This window comes from Setaria viridis, chromosome 6 (genome assembly GCF_005286985.2).
Source record: "Setaria viridis chromosome 6, Setaria_viridis_v4.0, whole genome shotgun sequence".
Classification (NCBI taxonomy): Eukaryota; Viridiplantae; Streptophyta; class Magnoliopsida; order Poales; family Poaceae; genus Setaria; species Setaria viridis.
Genome location: NC_048268.2, coordinates 4,610,347 through 4,628,391, shown reverse-complemented (window position 1 = coordinate 4,628,391; position 18,045 = coordinate 4,610,347). Strand labels below are relative to the sequence as shown.

General features: G+C 43.9%; 1 protein-coding gene across 7 annotated transcripts; it reads left to right on the top strand.

The window, feature by feature from the left end:
- Positions 1-633: 633 nt before the first annotated feature.
- Positions 634-16,634, top strand: LOC117861503 (protein CCA1). 7 transcript variants are annotated; one of them, XM_034745075.2, is made up of 14 exons: positions 634-950; positions 1,046-1,135; positions 1,464-1,513; positions 2,217-2,272; positions 7,747-7,866; positions 8,025-8,051; positions 8,248-8,268; positions 8,918-8,946; positions 9,107-9,312; positions 9,382-9,493; positions 9,651-9,712; positions 14,317-14,538; positions 14,639-16,018; positions 16,106-16,634. In XM_034745075.2, the coding sequence occupies exons 9-14, from the start codon at positions 9,193-9,195 to the stop codon at positions 16,451-16,453; spliced, it is 2,244 nt and encodes a 747-aa protein (XP_034600966.1). In that variant the 5' UTR covers positions 634-950; positions 1,046-1,135; positions 1,464-1,513; positions 2,217-2,272; positions 7,747-7,866; positions 8,025-8,051; positions 8,248-8,268; positions 8,918-8,946; positions 9,107-9,192; the 3' UTR covers positions 16,454-16,634. The 7 variants fall into 7 exon arrangements, with proteins under 7 accessions (XP_034600966.1, XP_034600962.1, XP_034600965.1 ...); XM_034745071.2 differs by having other exon boundaries at positions 8,186-8,268; XM_034745074.2 differs by having other exon boundaries at positions 8,918-9,312.
- Positions 16,635-18,045: the final 1,411 nt, after the last annotated feature.

The following is an 18,045-nucleotide window of genomic DNA, read 5'->3' as shown; positions in this document are numbered from 1 at the left end:
ATATTATAGCTCGTACAATACTAGCAAAACATGATTCAATCAAGCAGGTAAAGAAAAGAAGGGCACCACTTCGCTCTTTTATAGGTCAAAATCTGCCTTATTTAGAACTATCCCAAAATGATGCAATGAGACAACATTCCACAAAAGAAAGGGTGGTAAGAAATCTTGATCTTTTCCTGTATAGATGCATAAGGTAGCAGCTAGCACAACACCCTCCATGTGTGGTGCACCAGGATATGCTGTCAGTGGACTCTCATTTTCTTTCATTAGATACTGCATGTATACAATCATATATTCAGAGTGACCACTGATCATGATCATAATAAGTACTACACGCACTTTCCAAAAGCTGACCAGTAGGACGACCCTGGCCACCCTCCCAGCTCCTTGCCAAATCGAGACAGGGACAGATAGGGAACGGTCAGCCAGCAGCAGTCCCTGGTCTGCTTATAAATAAAATAAATAAATAAAATAAGCAACTCTCCTGCAGCGGCTGCAATTCCGAGGATGCTGGAGGGCGTGCGCGCAAGATCGCGGGGTCCGGAGCGCGAGAAATCCACAAGAAAAGATAGTGGCTGAGATTTCTCGCGGCGCCCGCGGCGATCGCGACCCCCGCCCCCTTCCTCCCCCCCGCGCAGCAGCGCACAGCATACAGCACGCAGCACAGCCGCGGCCGCGCGGGCGCACCACCACACCGCAGCGAACAGCAAAGCACACCACCACCTCGAGAGGCTTCCCATTCGTCTCCCTCCACTGCCTCGCTCTGCTCTCGCTCACGCTCCCGTCCAGCTAGATCCCCCCGGGGCAGCCGATCGGTGAGGTTCCTGGCGGTGGTGGTTGTGGAGGCGGCGGAGAGGGAAGCGGGGGCCGGGAGGGTTGTGCTGGCGCGGATGCCCCTGCTGCGCCGGCGCCGGCGGGGCCGGTGATGCCCGCCGTGGCGGTCGCCTGAGGTGAGCGGGACGGGGATCGGGGTTCGTGCTTGCTCTTGTTCGTTTTTTTTCCGTGACTGGTGAAATGGTTTGGCTGTGCTGGGTTGTTGGTGCAGACCGCCGTGTGTCGGGGTGGACGGGGGAGCGGAGGCGGCGAGCACGGTTTGGGTTGGATTGGATTAGGTTGCGCTGCGTCTGTCGAGGAGGTACGGCGAGCTGCTTCTGTAGCTGGAATTAGCGGTGCCCTGTTTAAATTAAGCTCGACGCGATGGACCCTGGATTGCTACTTTTTTTTTGTTACCTTGCAGCTTGCACAAACTACTTTTCGAAATGTCTTTGTGGTTTAGCTTTGTGATGACTGGAATCAGGTGGCGGTTTGCTTTATTTTCCCTTTCTTCTTGGGTTATGTGTTTTTTCCCGTTTTTATTAATTGAGCTGTGGAATGGATCATGGTTGCAGAAGTTGGGAATCTGAAAACCTGCAAACGTACTTGTTAATGAATTGTGCCATTTCCCTCCTGTGCTTTTGTTGCAGAGAACGTTGGGAGTTGTTCGTCGTGGTGTGTGCTTGGTAACTTCACGGGGGTGAGTTTTTTCCCTCCTCGGTGAGGCTATCAAGAGGTTGTATTGGCGCTGTGCTTTAGGACGTCAAGAGGATGTTTGTGTTACTGTTCCTGCTGCTGAGCTAGGTTGCTTTAGGTTCTGGACATGCGAGTTATGTTGCCTGCAGATATGGGTCTCTGCTATTGTTGGTCCCAGGAGGCTGATTGCTTCACTCTGATTGGCAGAATTAGGACCCATGAATTCGAACTCGGTAGATTTAGGTAGAAAATTCACACCTTAATTTCTCTCAGAAATTTACACCAGGACCCATACACAAAGAAATAAATAGTTTGCATGATCATAAGCTTAGCATATGAGACAGCAGTGTTGGGATGTGTTTGTGCAATTCATGCTTACTTTGTTAGTTTATTTAACTGGAGTATTTTATTCTGGCACCTGTCAGTCCAGGATGTGTTTTTTTTCTCTAATCAACTTGGAAATTCCTTTATTGCTGTATAAAATGGCCTGTTGATTTTGGTATCATTAGGACAACATGAAGAATGATTTTCTGCTGGTCTAGTTTGAAGCTAGAAGATTGTCAGATCAATTAGTTAATTTAGGCTGAAGCTTTTCTGCCTTCTTGGTTTTTTGGGTGTGTTTTAATCAGATCTAAGGATTTAATAAGGTATTTTAGTGGTAAGAAAAGGAAGAGTGTGATTTATGGTCCTCACCTTTTTCCATGTAGGGAGAAGAGCATCTTGATCAGCTCTTTCAGCAGTTGAGTTGAGGTCCTTACACAAGGTACATCTATTTCTTGCATGTACACCCTCCAATTGCTAAATATGGGATGAGTATAGCCAAACTTTTAAACTTTGAATATATGTAAAAATAACATGTGCCAATTTTTCTTCAAATGAAATTCGTAATGGTATACTTTCTCTATGTTTATAAATATATTATGATAGAAAGCACTAGTCAAAGTTACATGACGGAATGATGAAGAAGTCCAAAATGATACTCGATTGTGCTAGAGGGAGTAATTCCTCTACTTCTGCTTTTATAGTTCTACTGCACTACATTCTTGGTTTATTTTGGTTGAAACGAGCAATAGCTTGGTTGATAGAGCCACAAGTTGTGAGGCTACTCACCTAGGCTCAAATCTAGGTGCTCGCAAGTTGTGTGAGTACCCCTAAAGGGTCCGATAGTCTACTCTCTTAAACAAAGCTAGAGAGAGTCTTCTCTCTACGTTTGAGTTTTTTTCCAAGATAAAAGCTTAGTAGTTACCACAAATGTGTAGAAAATTGTCAGTTTTTGGCATTACTAGTTTCAATAATCTACATCCACGATGTGTCTCCTTAGAGAATGCTCCATTTTTTGGAAAAGTTCATGCATTTCAAAGCAATCAAATGTTAGTATTATCATGGAACTACGAAGGGTTAATCTTCCGTTGAGAGACTGCCATCCAATTTTGGGCGATGAATCTTGGATGGACAAATTCTGATTTTGGAGGTGTTAACCATCACAACTTACAATAGTGATCACCTCCATGGTCGGTTGAAGGAATGTTGAAGAGATAGCGATTTTGGTGGTTCAGAACTGCAACTTCTTGTTTGAATATGGGATGGGTCAACCTAAGGGGCTTTGTTCCGATCCACAACGACCCAGCCGTCATTTGTAGTGTCATGATCAATCCATTTGGTTCGGGCATGATGGTTCTCATAACGAAACGGATTGTGTTGATCGATCCATGCCATAACCCCCACTCTCTCCCTTGGTAGCGGCGTGGCTCTTGCACCGCCCCAATGCTGGGCAAGGGCAACTTGCCGCCTACTCGACTACTTGTGCGAAGCTACGACGCCCGTTGTTCTATCTCCATATGATGGCTTTCGTGAACTGTGAATTCTCTTTCATGCGCGCGAAGGTTCCTCCATGTGGCGCTCCCTGCGTGATCTCCATCACAACTTCTTCCATTGTTGGCCGGTTTGGATTTCTACTAGTTTATATCCACCGCCATGATTTACTAAACTTAATTCATTCTTATCACTCCTGCAGCTCTCAAGTTCAGCAATTCATATCACGTGGTTCCAATTGGTGCAAACCAAATCACCAAAATGACTTTGGGCGTAGGGATAGCTGTTGGGATCAAAAGAGATTGGCGAGGACACATGAATTTGATGTGGGCAAGAGGAAAAGAGATGCACGTCGTCACTGAGGAGCTAAAGAAGAAGATGTTGTGCTATTGTTGCCTGGCATCTGATGGGGACAACAACGTATTAGAGGAGGGCGCGTCGGACCGCGATGGAGTTGAACATCATGTGGCGGCACCGCAGCAGGGTTGATCCATTCGACCCTATGGGTCTTTTGGTTCGAAACCATCGGCCCTCCACAGTTTCATGCGCCGAACCGTTAGGCAATTGACTCGTTTCTATGGAGTGGGCCAATTATCCATTGAGTCAAATTGACCACGCCCATCTTATTTCTTGTTGTTCTCTTATTTATAGCTAGATGGAACTAATACCTGCTAACCCTAATAGCTTGCTTATGAAGACTCTAGACTTGATTCACACCCTAAGGCAAAGATTTGACGTTATTTGACTCATAGTAATTACAGCAAAGATTATACTAACCCTTCTCGTCTTTAACCTTGTGCATCGACTTTGAATTGATTTGGACCGTTCCAAGCCTTGCATGAAGCTTAGGGAATCTTACTTGCCCAAACTTGGTGTTCACTAATTAGCTGAGGCTGCCAAAGTCCTTGCGTTATTGTAGTAGTAGCAACATACTCTGCTTCACATGAATATTGTAAGCAATTGAGATTGCGTGGAATAATGTGTGGGATCTATTGCTTGAGCCCCATGGGCTGATTGTATAGGAGTACATGGCTTGGAAGGCAAGTAGCCTCTCCTAGAGATAAGGAAGGTTATACCGGGATTACAATCAATCCTAAACTAACCATATCTGGAGTTGCCTAATATACTCTAACATCCCCCTGCAGTCACAGCAGGAGCATGTAGACAATGAGACTGGAGAATAAGCCGAAGAGCTAACATCCCCCGCACTCGCAACTGTTGATGTGCCGTAGATGCTGTGGCTGGAGTGGAAGCTGATGAGGCTTGTCAAGCAGATGATAGCCCCTTAGTACCGAAGTAGCCGAGGTCGAGGTGGACGTGGTCGAAGCCGTGGAGGAGGGTGCGGGTCCAAAGCGCCAGCGAAGGCGCCCGATACACAAAATCAACGCTTCTTGCCAACAGGTTCAGCAGGACGATGAGCCGACTGCGATGGTAGATGGAGCAACTAACGAGCGCAAATGCATCTTCCTTCAGCAACATCGGCGCGGTGTCTGCGAGCGTGCGGCAATAGGCGTGGACTCAGACCGAGAACCAACGTGACGAGAACCAGCAGCATGGGTGGTGCCACGGCCTAGAAAGGCGACGACACAGGTGGTGATGGCTTGATTACGAGCGCGTCGCTGCAGCCTTGGAGGGCGCAACGACAACCTCATCCTTGGGAGGGTCGATGAAGGACTAGCGACGAACGGTAGGGTGACGCAAACCTGATCTTTGATTAGGAAAAAAATTAGCAGCAAGAGGAACCGCGGGTACAATCTCAGGTGCACCTAGCTTGAGGCCCTCACCCATAACCTTATCTCTCCCCATCGGCAAAGGAGAGAGAGGCAGAGTGGAGGGATGGGACGGGGTGCAGCCTAAGTGGCGCCTCCGCTCCTGCTGCGCGGCGGGCTGGCGTCCCCATGAGCCTCTTCCGTTGCAGCGTCCTCGCGCTCGACGGTAGCTGCAGAAGCGGCACTGAGGGAGGAAAGGGATGGGCAAGCTCGACGGCGGTGCGGAGGAGAGGGCTAGCGAGGGAGGGACGGAGCCCCCATGCCACTGCGGCCGGCAAGCCATGGCGGTGAAGCGGCGTGATGGAAGGGCGTGGCGGACGGGGCGGGACGAGGAGGCTCGTTCGGCGATGGATCTCGACGAGGGTGCCGCCTGCAACGACGTCTGCAGGCGGCGCGGCAACCCGGCCCGACCCCAGCGACTCCAATGGCATGGCATCCCAGCGCCCCCGCATGCATCCTCCGCAGCCACGCGCTCATGGCAGCGGTGGCAGCGGCGCAGGAGGATAGGATTGGTGCTAGGCCATATACGCCGGAGGGGGTGACGATGATGGCGAAGGCAGCCCCACGAGATCGAATCGGCCACGGGAGAGGTAGGTCCCCTGTTGCTTGACCACGACGGCGCTGCGGATCAGAGGGATCGGCCGCGCATCCTACGAGGGCGTTGCCCGGCGGAGATCGATCTCCCCGAGGCGGCGCGAGGGTAGCAGAAGCCGGAGGCCTAGGGTTAGAACCTAGACTCGTGATACCATGTAAGCAATTGAGATTGCGTGGAATAATGCGTGGGATGTATTGCTTGCCCCATGGGTTGATTATATAGGAGTACATGGCTTGAAGGGCAAGCAGCCTCTCCTAGAGATAAGGAAGGTTATCCCAGGATTACAATCAATCCTAAACTAACCATATCCGGAGTTGCCTAATGTACTCTTAAACAAATATAGAGCCACTACTTGTTGCTTGCTTGACTGCCAACTCACCATGCAGTTCCTGAGGAAGAAGTGTGTGCTGCTTGTGCTCGTGCCGAAGGCGCCGATGAGGTCGCTATCATTGTAGCCGACCACCCGTGCCTCTCCATACTTCCTCTCATAGCGTAGGCCGTAGTGAATCATGTTGGTGACATAGCGGAGGATGCGCTTCACTGCAATCATGAGTTCCTTCATTGGTCGCTCCATGAAGCGATTCACAAACCTGATTGCAAAAGTGAGGTTTGGCCACGCATGGACGAGGTAGCGGAGGCTATTGATGATCAGCCGAGCCGCTCATCTGTTGGTGTGTGCCCAACTGATGTGCCTAGTCATCATAGTGTGCTTAGCTAGGCCTGATGCCACTATCGTCTCGTTGAATGAGAGCAACTTGAGATCACTCATCTGGAACTTGGCCTTCATCTCCTCTTTGAGCTCCTTGATCGCCTCCTTGCATTATCCAATGATGATCAAGTCATCAACATAAACCCTGAGGAGAACATGTGGCAACGGGTGTGGTCGTGCTCGTTGTTGAAGCCAAGTTCCTTGTGCATGCAGTCAAGCTTTGTGTTCCATGCCCGCGTTACCTGGTGCATGGCATAGAGTGCCTTGCGCAATTGCAGGACCTTTTCTTCTTGTTCAGCAATGACGGACGTGGCAGTTGCTTCATGTACACCTTCGCGAAATCTCCATTCTAAAAGGCGGACCTGATGTCCATGTGGTGGTTAGGCCACAAGAAGTAGCCAAATTGACTTCATGCAAGCTATGGGCGCAAAAAAACTTGGTTGAATTCGATGTCGGCTAGCTTGATGAATCCTCATGCTATCTGCTAGGCCTTGTGCTTGATCACCATGCCTGCTTCATCCTCTTTTCAGCTTGAAGACGTACTTGAGCTTGATCCCGCGAGGTAGTTCAACCAGCTCCCAGGTCCTTGATCTCCTTGCATGTCGTGGCTCACCTTAGCCCATTGCATTCGGCCACCGTGAACAAGCATGGCTCACATGCACTTGTCATGTGTAGCTTGGCATTGTCCAACTCCTGCAATGCGAGTCCTAGCATCACAGCTCCATCTCCTACATGGTTGTTGATGCTACGGTAGCGAACAAGCTGAGTCCTATTGCACCGCGTCGAAAGATGGCAACAGGCATATTGCCTGTGGATACAACCTTCGTATGCCCACGTCTATGAACAAAATCTCGCACCCACACCCACGCCCACGCCCGTCACCCGCCATGGGCAGCAAACCATGCCCGGCCGGCTTGACAACAGGGAGTGAGTTGGGAGCCGGCGGCCAGCGAGGGAGTGGGGAAGCGCGGCGCGACATGGATGCAATGAGTTGGGGACTGCCAGAGGACGATGTCGTGGTGGGGATGGGGAAGAGGTAAGGGGCGGAGGCGTGGCGTGGATGGGGAGCGAGGTGCGGCCCTAAAGCAAATGCACATAGTTGGATGCAAGATTTGACTTTTGGCCCCCTAAAGCCAGGATCTATTGTTTTATTTCTTTTTTTTTCCTTCACAAAATGCACATAGTTGTTGACTGTATGTTTTGCCTTGTTATGTTTTAGAGTTGCTATTTAAATTGTTTGACAGTTCCACTGTTGCATCAGCACGATATACACTTGGCTATTCCAACATGCTGTTTCTTGAGTTTGACAAAATTATCGCGGTTCTTCTTACTGCAATGACTTCCAAATGTAGGGACTTCTTAGGGTGGTAATTGATTATTTTGAAGCTGTGAGATTCAGCACTAAACAGTCCACTCTTCGGTTTGGGTCCATCTAAGCAAAGTATCGGAACTTCAAGAACACTTAAACCCAGGTAATTGTGGTATTTTCTTTTATTTTGAGAACCCAATTGTGTCAATATTATAAAACAACTATTAAATTTGGTGCTTTTGATCATGGATTGTGATCGAAAGCTGCAATTTGATTGGGACTAGGCACTTATTATGCCCTGTTTTTCTTCTGTGGTGGCAGGTTACAGTAAGTGTTTGGCCTTAGCAGGTGAGCTTGATCTCTTCTTCTGCTACTGCTTTACTACTTCTCCATGCTTTTGATTGGTTTTATGAATCTAATCCATTTCTTTTCTTGGAATGGTTGCATAATTTGAAAACTTGCGAGTTTTAATATGATTCTAGAGTTGAAGATAAGGAGGCGAGCTAGGTTTAAACTCTGCTGACTTGGTTTTTGCGTGCAACAGATCAACTACAATTTTCAGTAGGTAAGCAGAATGGTGGGTGATCCTGTGATTTTTCAGTTGAAGTAACTCATGTCATTATGGAACCATTTAGTTTTCTCAATTAGTTGTACACTTGTACCTTGTTTTAGGTCCAACATAGTTTCTTCTTAGTGAATATCTCTCTCTATATACGCACGCACGCACGCACTCAAACAAAAGAATTTCTAGACCTCACATGAGTCTTAGGGCTCCAACACTTGAATTTTTGTGCCTCAGATTTGTGCACTAGAGATGGTCGTAGAGGTAAGAAAAAATCATGCTTTTTAAGGCCTCCTAAAACATGATTTTTTACCTCAGTTACAATCAGTTCTTATTGGAATTTAAGTTACTTTACAGTAGAGTTGCATTGACTTTTTGGTGTAATGTTCGAGGAATGATGGTGGGATAAAAATTCGGATGTTAAGAGGCCCCAATACCACCAAATATTTTTGTTAGCACAAAGATCTAATCTGATGTGTAGATCTTAACACTGAATGACTGAAAAATAGGGTGTTAGCCTGTTAGGAGCCTACAAACACCTAGTTATCGTATAAATACCCCCTAAGAAAATTGGAAGCAGAGAGTAGTTTATATTTTTAGATGAGGTTCACGAGTATCTAAATGATGCTGCTCTATGTTGCGTCTTTTGCAGAGTAATGGCAATTGGATCAATTCAAGTAGGTGAGTGGAATTGAACCTTTTGAAGATTCTGATCCAAGTCAATTCACGAGTAGAGTCGTGAATTCTATAGGTTTTATCGTGGAAATTTAACACTAATTTGGCTGCTCTTTTGGGGCCGGGTGCACAAATTTGAAATATTGGGAGTACTGGTGTGATATAGAGGTCTAGGAGGAGATATGAGGTACTACTTGCGTCAGGTCCAGCGTTTGGTTGGAGATATGGAAGGAGGAGCTCTCTTGTTTATAGATGACCTCAACTCCAAGTGACCAAGCGAGCAGCTGTTGGACAATTCCTTTCTATTTCTGTTTCTTTTTCCTGGATTTGGAGATGGAGGTGAATTCCTCTGGTGAGGAAACGGTGGTAAAGGTGAGTTGTTGTGTGATGTGTTTGTTGTTTTCTCATAAAGAAGGAAGATTTTATCACTGTTGTATGTAGGTGAGAAAGCCGTACACGATAACAAAGCAGCGGGAGCGGTGGACTGAGGCAGAGCACAAACGGTTCCTTGAAGCCTTGAAACTTTATGGCAGAGCGTGGCAGCGCATAGAGGGTAAAATCTCCAAAGATATTGTATTCAAGTAGTTTTATGCTATTGTTTCCTGACTTCAACAATCTCCATTTGGTTTATTCATGTAAATTTAGTTTGCTTATTGATATGGATTTGTACTTTTTTCTGTTTGTTGTCTGGCTTCTGAATTATTCCATAGAACATGTTGGGACAAAGACGGCTGTGCAGATCAGAAGTCACGCTCAGAAGTTCTTCACCAAGGTTCTTTCTTTATCTGATTGGCTAGTGCCTTTGTTTGGTTCACCACTGTTTCCCTAGCTTTCTTGTTGCCATCGCCTTTAGATTAGCTGAACAGCATTTGTGTTTGTGTCCTGATTTTTCGGTTCCAAACTTCACTGCATTATTTTCTTGTTTTCTCTCTTTATTTCTTTCGATGTGTGTGCCACAGTGATGGGTTTGAAGAATGCATGATTTATTTCTTTTGATTATAATGACTTGAAAGAAAACATCATCTTGACCGCAGTGCTCTGTTTATTGCGTAATAGATTAAAGTAATGCATATAGAAATTGGGAAAACATGCTAGGAAGTGTACTTTTACCTGATTCATTTATTTGCATATGACATTAAGCTTAATCATCTACATTGTGTAAAATGACTGAAGTGCAAAATAATGGGATGGGGGAACTTGGTAGAGTAACATGGAGATTTTTCATTGTGTATGACAAATATTAAGTTGCAAATAAATTTCTTGAATGCTGGATTTGATGAAGATAAAAGATCAGCATACTACTAAACGCATAACATGATATGAGCCGAAAAGAAGTATTCGCTGTTTCTGTTCATCCCCTACTGCCCTTTCCTCTGTTCCTTTTTCTGCTGGCGACCTGTCTGTCCTGTACCTTGTAGGGGCTGGGCTGCCACCACGGTTATTTAAGAACTCACATCTATCAGCACTTCACGACTTGCCATTTGCCACCCTGCCTCACATCCATTGACATAGGCTATCCCACATGTCAGTGAGATGGGGTGGCAAATCCTGAACCAGGCAATCATAAGATTGGAAAATTTATAGGACAGCCATTGAATTGTTGCCTCAATGAGATTACTCCATCCCTCTCCATGACATCCTTGCCAGATGTATGGAAGAGAGGATGGCAAGGTTGGTATTTTGAGAAATATGATGGTTTTCTGGGCTCTGAAAGCTCATATATTCCAACCAAACATGCCTATCTGATCTTGCTTTTGGTGTTTTTGGTTAGTAGGTGATTAAGGGATGAAAGCACTGCGCCATTGTACTCAACTACTCACCAATATCGGAGATGCTTTCACATTAAATTTAGGGTGACAAGCAACATACTGTTAGCCTAATGAATACATATGGTGCTTATAATTTTACCCTTTTTTTACAAGCGGACTTTTAGGTGGAGCAGGGAAGAGATGGGTGAGTTAAAAAAAATCCACCCTCCACTCAGCTGAAACAATGTTGGAATTTGGAAATCATGGTGAGGCTTCTACGTACAGGCTGAGGGCAATTCTAAGCAGTTAGTGAAGAACAGTCTGCATTCTAGCAGTCACTGTCTTAAATATATTATTATTGGAGAGTGATCATTTGGCCTATCTAGGTTTGTTAGATTAGGTTGCTATGTTGAGAACCTAAAGGGTGAAAGGAACATTTGGAATGTCCACTATTGCTCATGGCATTAACTAGTTCACGGGCCTTCCTCAAACCATCACACTTCAGATGCACTGGTATATCTATATCAATACTTTAGGCAGTAATCACGGCCATATAATGATAGCTGCTGGTTGACTTTTGTGAGCTGAAATTCACTGTGAATGGGCTTCTTTTTGGATCTGATTTGGTGGTGACCAACCTTGTAATGTATTGCGGTTCATTAATCGGTAAACATTGCTGGGAAGATAGTTAGATAGCTGTCAGCTTTGAGGGACAGTAAACTGTAGATTAGAAAGGGGATTTCACTACTTCTTTCTTGGTTCCAAATGGATCCCTGGCCCCTTCTTTTTTTGAAACTGGATGCCGGGCCTCCTGCTTATATAGAGGTCGAGCTAGCCCTAACCTTAACAACCTAACCTCATCCCTACTAACTAACCTGATGGTGACTGGCGGCACTACAATACCACAACAATGCTACAGTACTTGGGCATGCTGCCATGCCATGCTGGGCCAAAGGCCCATGACTCAGCCTGCCCCATAACAAACCCAAACCAAAGATTCAGTTTTATTTGTGGAAACCTGTAAGTAGCAACATGCACACAGAATTCTAATATTTTACTGCTTTTGATATCCCTCAGTTATATTTCTGGTAATGTCACAAAGTGCATCTTGCTGTAATCTCCTCAAATCCAACTGTGCTGCATTCCTGCTTGGTCAATGATGATGGCATTATGGTTGGCGTTCCAAGATCTAACTGAACCGCGCCATGGCAATCTGAGATCAGGAAATAATATTTATGATACATAAATTACTTTAAAGCTTTCTCATATAACCTGCACAGTAGGGATGGCATCTTTTTTATGCAGTTAACGTTGTTTACTTAATTACTGGTCAAGAAAAACTGCCGAAACGACTTTTGGACTACATAACTTTCCATGTTTTTCAGTTAAATTTAATGTTGAAAACCTTTTGTGGTCCATCAGGACAATTTAAGATAACTTGGAGTGTCAGCACCATGATGGCAGGAAGATAGGTTTAAAGTGGTCTCATAGCCAATATATCCATCAGTAAGGGTCTTGAGTGTCTTGCCTTTCATAGAAGTAGCTCAAAAGATCTGGTGCTATCATATGCATGGATATTGTTATGCACAGGTTCAATGTGCCCCAGGTCAGTGTTGGTTGGAAAGTTATCTGTCCTCCCAGTCAAATTATATTGATTTCCACCCAAGTTGAACTAGCTACTTGGTTTTGAAATTATTCAGGGTTGTTTTTAAAGATAAGATGACTCCTCAGGTATGAATTGATGAGTATTTCTATGGATTTGGGTAGAAAATAATGAATCAAGGCTCCATAGGTCCTCTTTCTCCCCAGTCTATTCCTATCCCTCTCCTCTCTAGAATCATGCATGCTTTTCAGCCGGCACCATCTTATTGGAAGGAATAACAAAAACTGATACGGCTAGCTGAAATGATGAAATCTCACTTTTTCTGTAAAATGTTAACATACTGATTTCTTGCCAGAATATTCCAGTTCGACATAGTAACTATATGTTTTCCCAATATACCACTAGACAAGGCCTTCCTGTCTAATCACCATAATTTGTTACTTTATACCTGAACATGTTTGAAAAGATTCTCAATGAAGTCAGAAGATTCTTATTTGTTTTGGCTTTTACTGGTGCCCAATTCATTATTGATAATTAATATTATGATAAGAGTTCATTAATCCAATTATAATGCTTTATATTGGCTGATCAACCTCTGAAGTTAACAACAACAAGAAACAGTAGGAGGGTGAGATCCAGAGGCAACATTCAAATGCGAATTGAGAACCCTATTGAATGATACCTAACCAGCCCCTTTGTCCCAGTAATTAAGGGACTGGCTAGACTGCAAGTCTGTATGTGCTTATTGTGATGATCCAGTCGCAGTTCTCTAGTGGCTCTTTTGATTTAGTCCAAATTTACCAGCAGCTTCAGGTTTGTCAGCAACACTAAAATATATATTTCTTTCTGATGTGATTGGAGGTTTTGAGTAAAGAATCTTTCTTTATTTCCTTAGAAGGTTGTTAAAGAAAGAGAAAATTACATGTTTGTATTTTATTCCATTCACACACGTTCCCCACCATCCAGCTTCATCCTGCAAGTGCAATGTGGGGATAATTAGGAAGATGTAGAAGGAGGCAAAGGTTTTTAACTTTTCTGTGCCCTACTTCTGTCCTTTTTATCAAGCCACATGCCAAGGCAAAAGCTCGCTGCTGAGTGCTGACAAGCCTGCGGGTACCAAGAATGTTTTCCAAAAACTGTTGCCTTTTTCTGTAGTTCTAATCTCTCGTTTTCCATGAGATGGTTTCAGAGTCACATTTTAGTTTTTTTAGGACAGGATTGCCCAGGTGCCACCTAGTGCTGCCCATCATTGTCATCATTGCTAACCCACTTATCAGTTCTGCTCATTGTCCTCGGACAAGCTTGTGGACAGTACCCTTTCCATCCTTCTGGCAGTTGGCAATCTGTAGATCAGCAAAACATAGTGTATTGTCTCTACTTTAGACTTTTAAAGCTATCTAATAGCAACTGTTAATTGCCTCATGATTGAAATATCCTCCCTCCCTTTGTAAATATATGACTAATTAGCTTGTCCTAAATGTCATTTTCTCTAATTTCATAATTTGAACAATCGGGCATAATTTGCAAATGTGGTATGACCTAGATAAAATGTTCACTTCAGGGACTGGGAAATTGCCAAACTTGAAAATTTTCGTAATTTTGGTTGAGCATAACTTGGCTAAAGGGATCAAAAGACTATTGTGCTTATGTTGCATGCTTTGAACATTTTTTCTTCATAAACATACTGTTTATTCATAATATTAAGAAAGAACTGATGCAAACAGAAAATCAACTTGTCACTGCCATTGCCCTTTCCTCCTCTGAGACACACATATTCTCCAACTATTTTCTGATTGGCTTGAATTTGTATATTGGTGCTGAACTCTGCCAGCTAGGAAATGCATGTTCCCAATATTGGTGGCCTCTATAAGCTGACTATGTTTTCAGTTACCTTGTAAGATTCTAGAAATTTACAGACTAATGAAACCCAGTCAGTGGCAACAGTTCAAGTACTCAAAAGATTTTGTTCCTCAAGCATGTTATTTTGTTTCTATGTCTGCACCTAACAAATTAGGAAATTTGCAGTTGGAAAAGGAAGCTATGAACAACGGGACTTCTCCAGGGCAAGCTCATGACATTGACATACCTCCACCACGGCCTAAAAGGAAGCCTAACAGTCCATATCCTCGAAAAAATGGTCTCAGCTCTGAAACACCAACGAAGGAACTTCCAAATGACAAGTCATCAAAATCAAATATTACACTGAGCAGTGGCAATGTACAAATGGTAGGCGATATGTCTCTGCAGGTAAATGCTCCATGGTATTATGTTTTCTTAAGATTTTCCTAATTTAACCTCTGTATTAATATCTTTCATTTTCTTTAAATGTAAACCGGCTTGCATCCAGAAATTTCAGAGGAAAGAGGTGTCTGAAAAAGGAAGTTGCTCGGAAGTTCTTAATCTCTTCCGAGATGCTCCATCTGCATCATTTTCTTCAGTTAACAAAAGCTCTTCGAATAATGGTGTACCCAGGGGGGTTGAACCAACCAAAACAGAAATCCGAGATATGACCACCACAGAAAAGAATTCTATTAATCCCACCATGCAAGAGGATGTAAAAGAGATCGATGTTCCGGAAATTGGAAGGGTTAATGGAATCCACGTCAGCTCTAAATGTGACTATTCTAATGAAGAATATTTGGACTTCTCAATGCAACAAATGAAGCTAAAGCCAAAGTCTTCGGAGACAACATACGTGGACAAACAAACTGCAAGGACCTCACACTCCCTGGCGGAGAGAAATGGGGCAACTAGCATTCCTGTTACTGGAACTGACGGAACTCGTCCTGATCAAACAGGCGATCAAGTGGGAGTCAATGGAAGTATGAACCCATGCATCCATCCAATGCTTTCTACGGATCCAAAATTTGATAGCAGTGCCACACCACAACCTTTTCCTCATAACTATGCTGCCTTTGCTCCGATGATGCAGTGCAACTGCAACCAAGATACCTACAGAACATTCGTCAACATGTCATCCACTTTCTCCAGCATGCTTGTTTCCACATTGTTGTCAAACCCTGCCATCCATGCAGCCGCTAGGCTCGCAGCATCGTACTGGCCAGCAGCAGAAGGTAACACTCCTGTTGATCCAACTCAAGAAAATCCTGCAGAGGGTGTTCAAGGAAGGAACTTAGGCTCTCCTCCAAGCATGGCTTCTATTGTAGCAGCTACAGTTGCTGCAGCATCTGCATGGTGGGCAACACAAGGTCTTCTCCCTTTTTTCACTCCCCCCATGGCTTTTCCATTTGTACCAGCTCCTAGTGCTGCCTTTCCCACAGCAGATGTTCCACGACCTTTAGACAAAGACAGAGATTCCCCAGTTGAAAATGCACAGAAGGGATGCCAAGAGGCTCAGAAACAAGGCCAGTCTGAAGCTTTGAGAGTTGCTGTGTCTTCAGAGTCTGATGGGACTAGAAAAGGCGACATGTCTCTCCATACTGAGTTAAAGATATCTCCTGTCCAGAATACTGATGCTGCACCTACTACAGGAGCTGACATTAGTGATGCATTCAGGAATAAGAAAAAGCAGGATCGCTCTTCATGTGGCTCCAACACACCTTCAAGTAGCGATGTAGAGGCAGGAAATGTTCCTGAGAAAGAAGATAAGGCCAATGACAAGGCAAAGCAAGCCTCCTGCAGTAACTCTTCAGCCGGTGACACTAACCACCGCAAATTTAGAAGCAGTGGAAGCACAAGTGATTCATGGAAGGAAGTTTCTGAAGAGGTTGTAGCCTACCAACAATATGCAAAATCACTTCTATCTAAATATTTGAGCATCCATCATTTTTCTAATTCACATTTTTGTTGACAGGGTCGTATGGCTTTCGATGCGCTGTTCAGTAGAGAAAAGCTTCCACAAAGCTTTTCTCCCCCACAGGCAGAAGAATCAAAGGAGGTTGCCAAGGAGGAGGAAGATGAAGTGACCACAGTGACGGTTGACCTCAACAAGAACGCCACAACAATTGATCATGATCTTGACATGATGGATGAGCCAAGAACTTCCTTCCCCAATGAACTGTCACACCTGAAGCTTAAATCACGCAAAACAGGCTTCAAACCATACAAGAGATGTTCGGTGGAAGCAAAGGAGAATAGGGTGCCGGCTAGCGACGAGGTTGGTACCAAGAGGATTCGTCTTGAGAGCGAAGAATCAACCTGATTTGCTTCTTACATGGTTGCCTGCCGGCCTCTACCTCGAACTTCATGTCAAAAATTATATTTACATCTAAGCTATTATAGGACTTCAGACCTTGCAATGCAATGCTTCACTAAACTCAATTTATTGTGTGCTGTATTTTAATGCTTGCCAAGCAGCCCGTCTAGACTGCTTTTAAACCTTATCTCGTAGACTCTGAATTAAGCATTAAGCGACTATTGAACTTCTTGGTCAAAAGGTTTTTTTAATCCCTTATATGCTTTATATTTTGGGAAAGGAAAATAATTGAAATTTGATTGATTTTGCCTGGTCATGCATTTATGTAGCACACTTGATGTAAAAGTTTATTAAATCAAGTTGTAGAATAGGCTGAGCAGATGAACCTTGTGACTAATCTAGTGGAGACTATATTTTTAACCTCATGTCTGCTGTTGCCAATAGGTTGTTTGTATAGAAAACTTAGAAAGTACTCGCAGAAGTATTTTGCTTCAGCTTTAACTTGCTTTATGCTTTCATGGACTTCCATTATTTAGTCTCCAGCATGCTATATTTCTATTTCAATTTGACTAAATAAATTTATGTTTTTAAATATATGTTGGGCTGCTAGCATTATTCGTATTACAATTAAAAACCAAGATGGCTCACGATCTAACTTGTCTAGTTAAAAACATGTATTATTGCCCAAATTACACTGAGATCAACATGGAGAACATCTGAGATTTGAAGGTTCTACGCTTGACCTTTGGTTATTTCAAAATTTCATGTGTTACTTGTAAGCTGATATGTACTCTAAAAAAAATTGGGTTGCTATGTACTCTAAAAAACGGTAAGCTGCTATGTATGGAACTTATTGCCAATTGGAGTACTTCATTTGGCTTCTGTTTAAGATGCTGAAAGGATTCACACAGATCATTGAAGATGTGATGTTATCCACTTGCCTGCTCGAAGGGCAAAAGGTGTCCGGGGAGTGGAAAGAACGTGTTCAACGCTCGTCCACTTGTAAACTCGTCAACTTCAGTTCAAATGGTTCCTATTTTTCTGACAGGCAGTTCAGATGATTCATAAAACTGGGCATGTTGCATACAAGTTGCAACAAAGATATATTTCTGTAATAGATCAGGCCGTGTAAACATAGTTGCCTGTTACCGAGGGATAATGCTTCATATCAAGAATCAGTTACAGTCAGTATGTTTTTTTTCCTTCAAAAATAGCTTTTGACATGGCATTTGCAATCTAGCCATTTTGGTTTGGCTCAATCAGAGTAAATATCAGAGAAACCAGCATATGAACTTTTTCTGCAGAAGTTACCTTTGTTGTTGTTCTTTGTCAAAATTGAGTAAATAGTTATTACTATATGCACTCCTATATTTTCTCTGGTAATGCCAATACTCTTTCCTTCATAATTTGCAGTTTGCTCCTGCGTGCTACCAAGAGTTTAATTGTGATTCAGGGCGCTGTGGTAAAACTCAGTATGACAACCATTGTATAACTAACTACCTCTGTCTAAGTGACCAACGTACCCGGTGCTGTTACCATTTACCAACGTACTCATAAAGAAGAAGTGTTACGTAGATCCAATTGACCTAGTCTCTTGA

Coding starts and splice junctions, on each gene's coding strand:
- LOC117861503 (XM_034745073.2), top strand. CDS start 9,193: ATGACCTCAACTCCAAGTGACCAAGCGAGCAGCTGTTGGACAATTCCT. Junction 9,313..9,381: donor GTGAGGAAACGGTGGTAAAG/GTGAGTTGTTGT, acceptor TGTTGTATGTAG/GTGAGAAAGCCGTACACGAT. Junction 9,713..14,316: donor CTCAGAAGTTCTTCACCAAG/GTTCTTTCTTTA, acceptor GGAAATTTGCAG/TTGGAAAAGGAAGCTATGAA.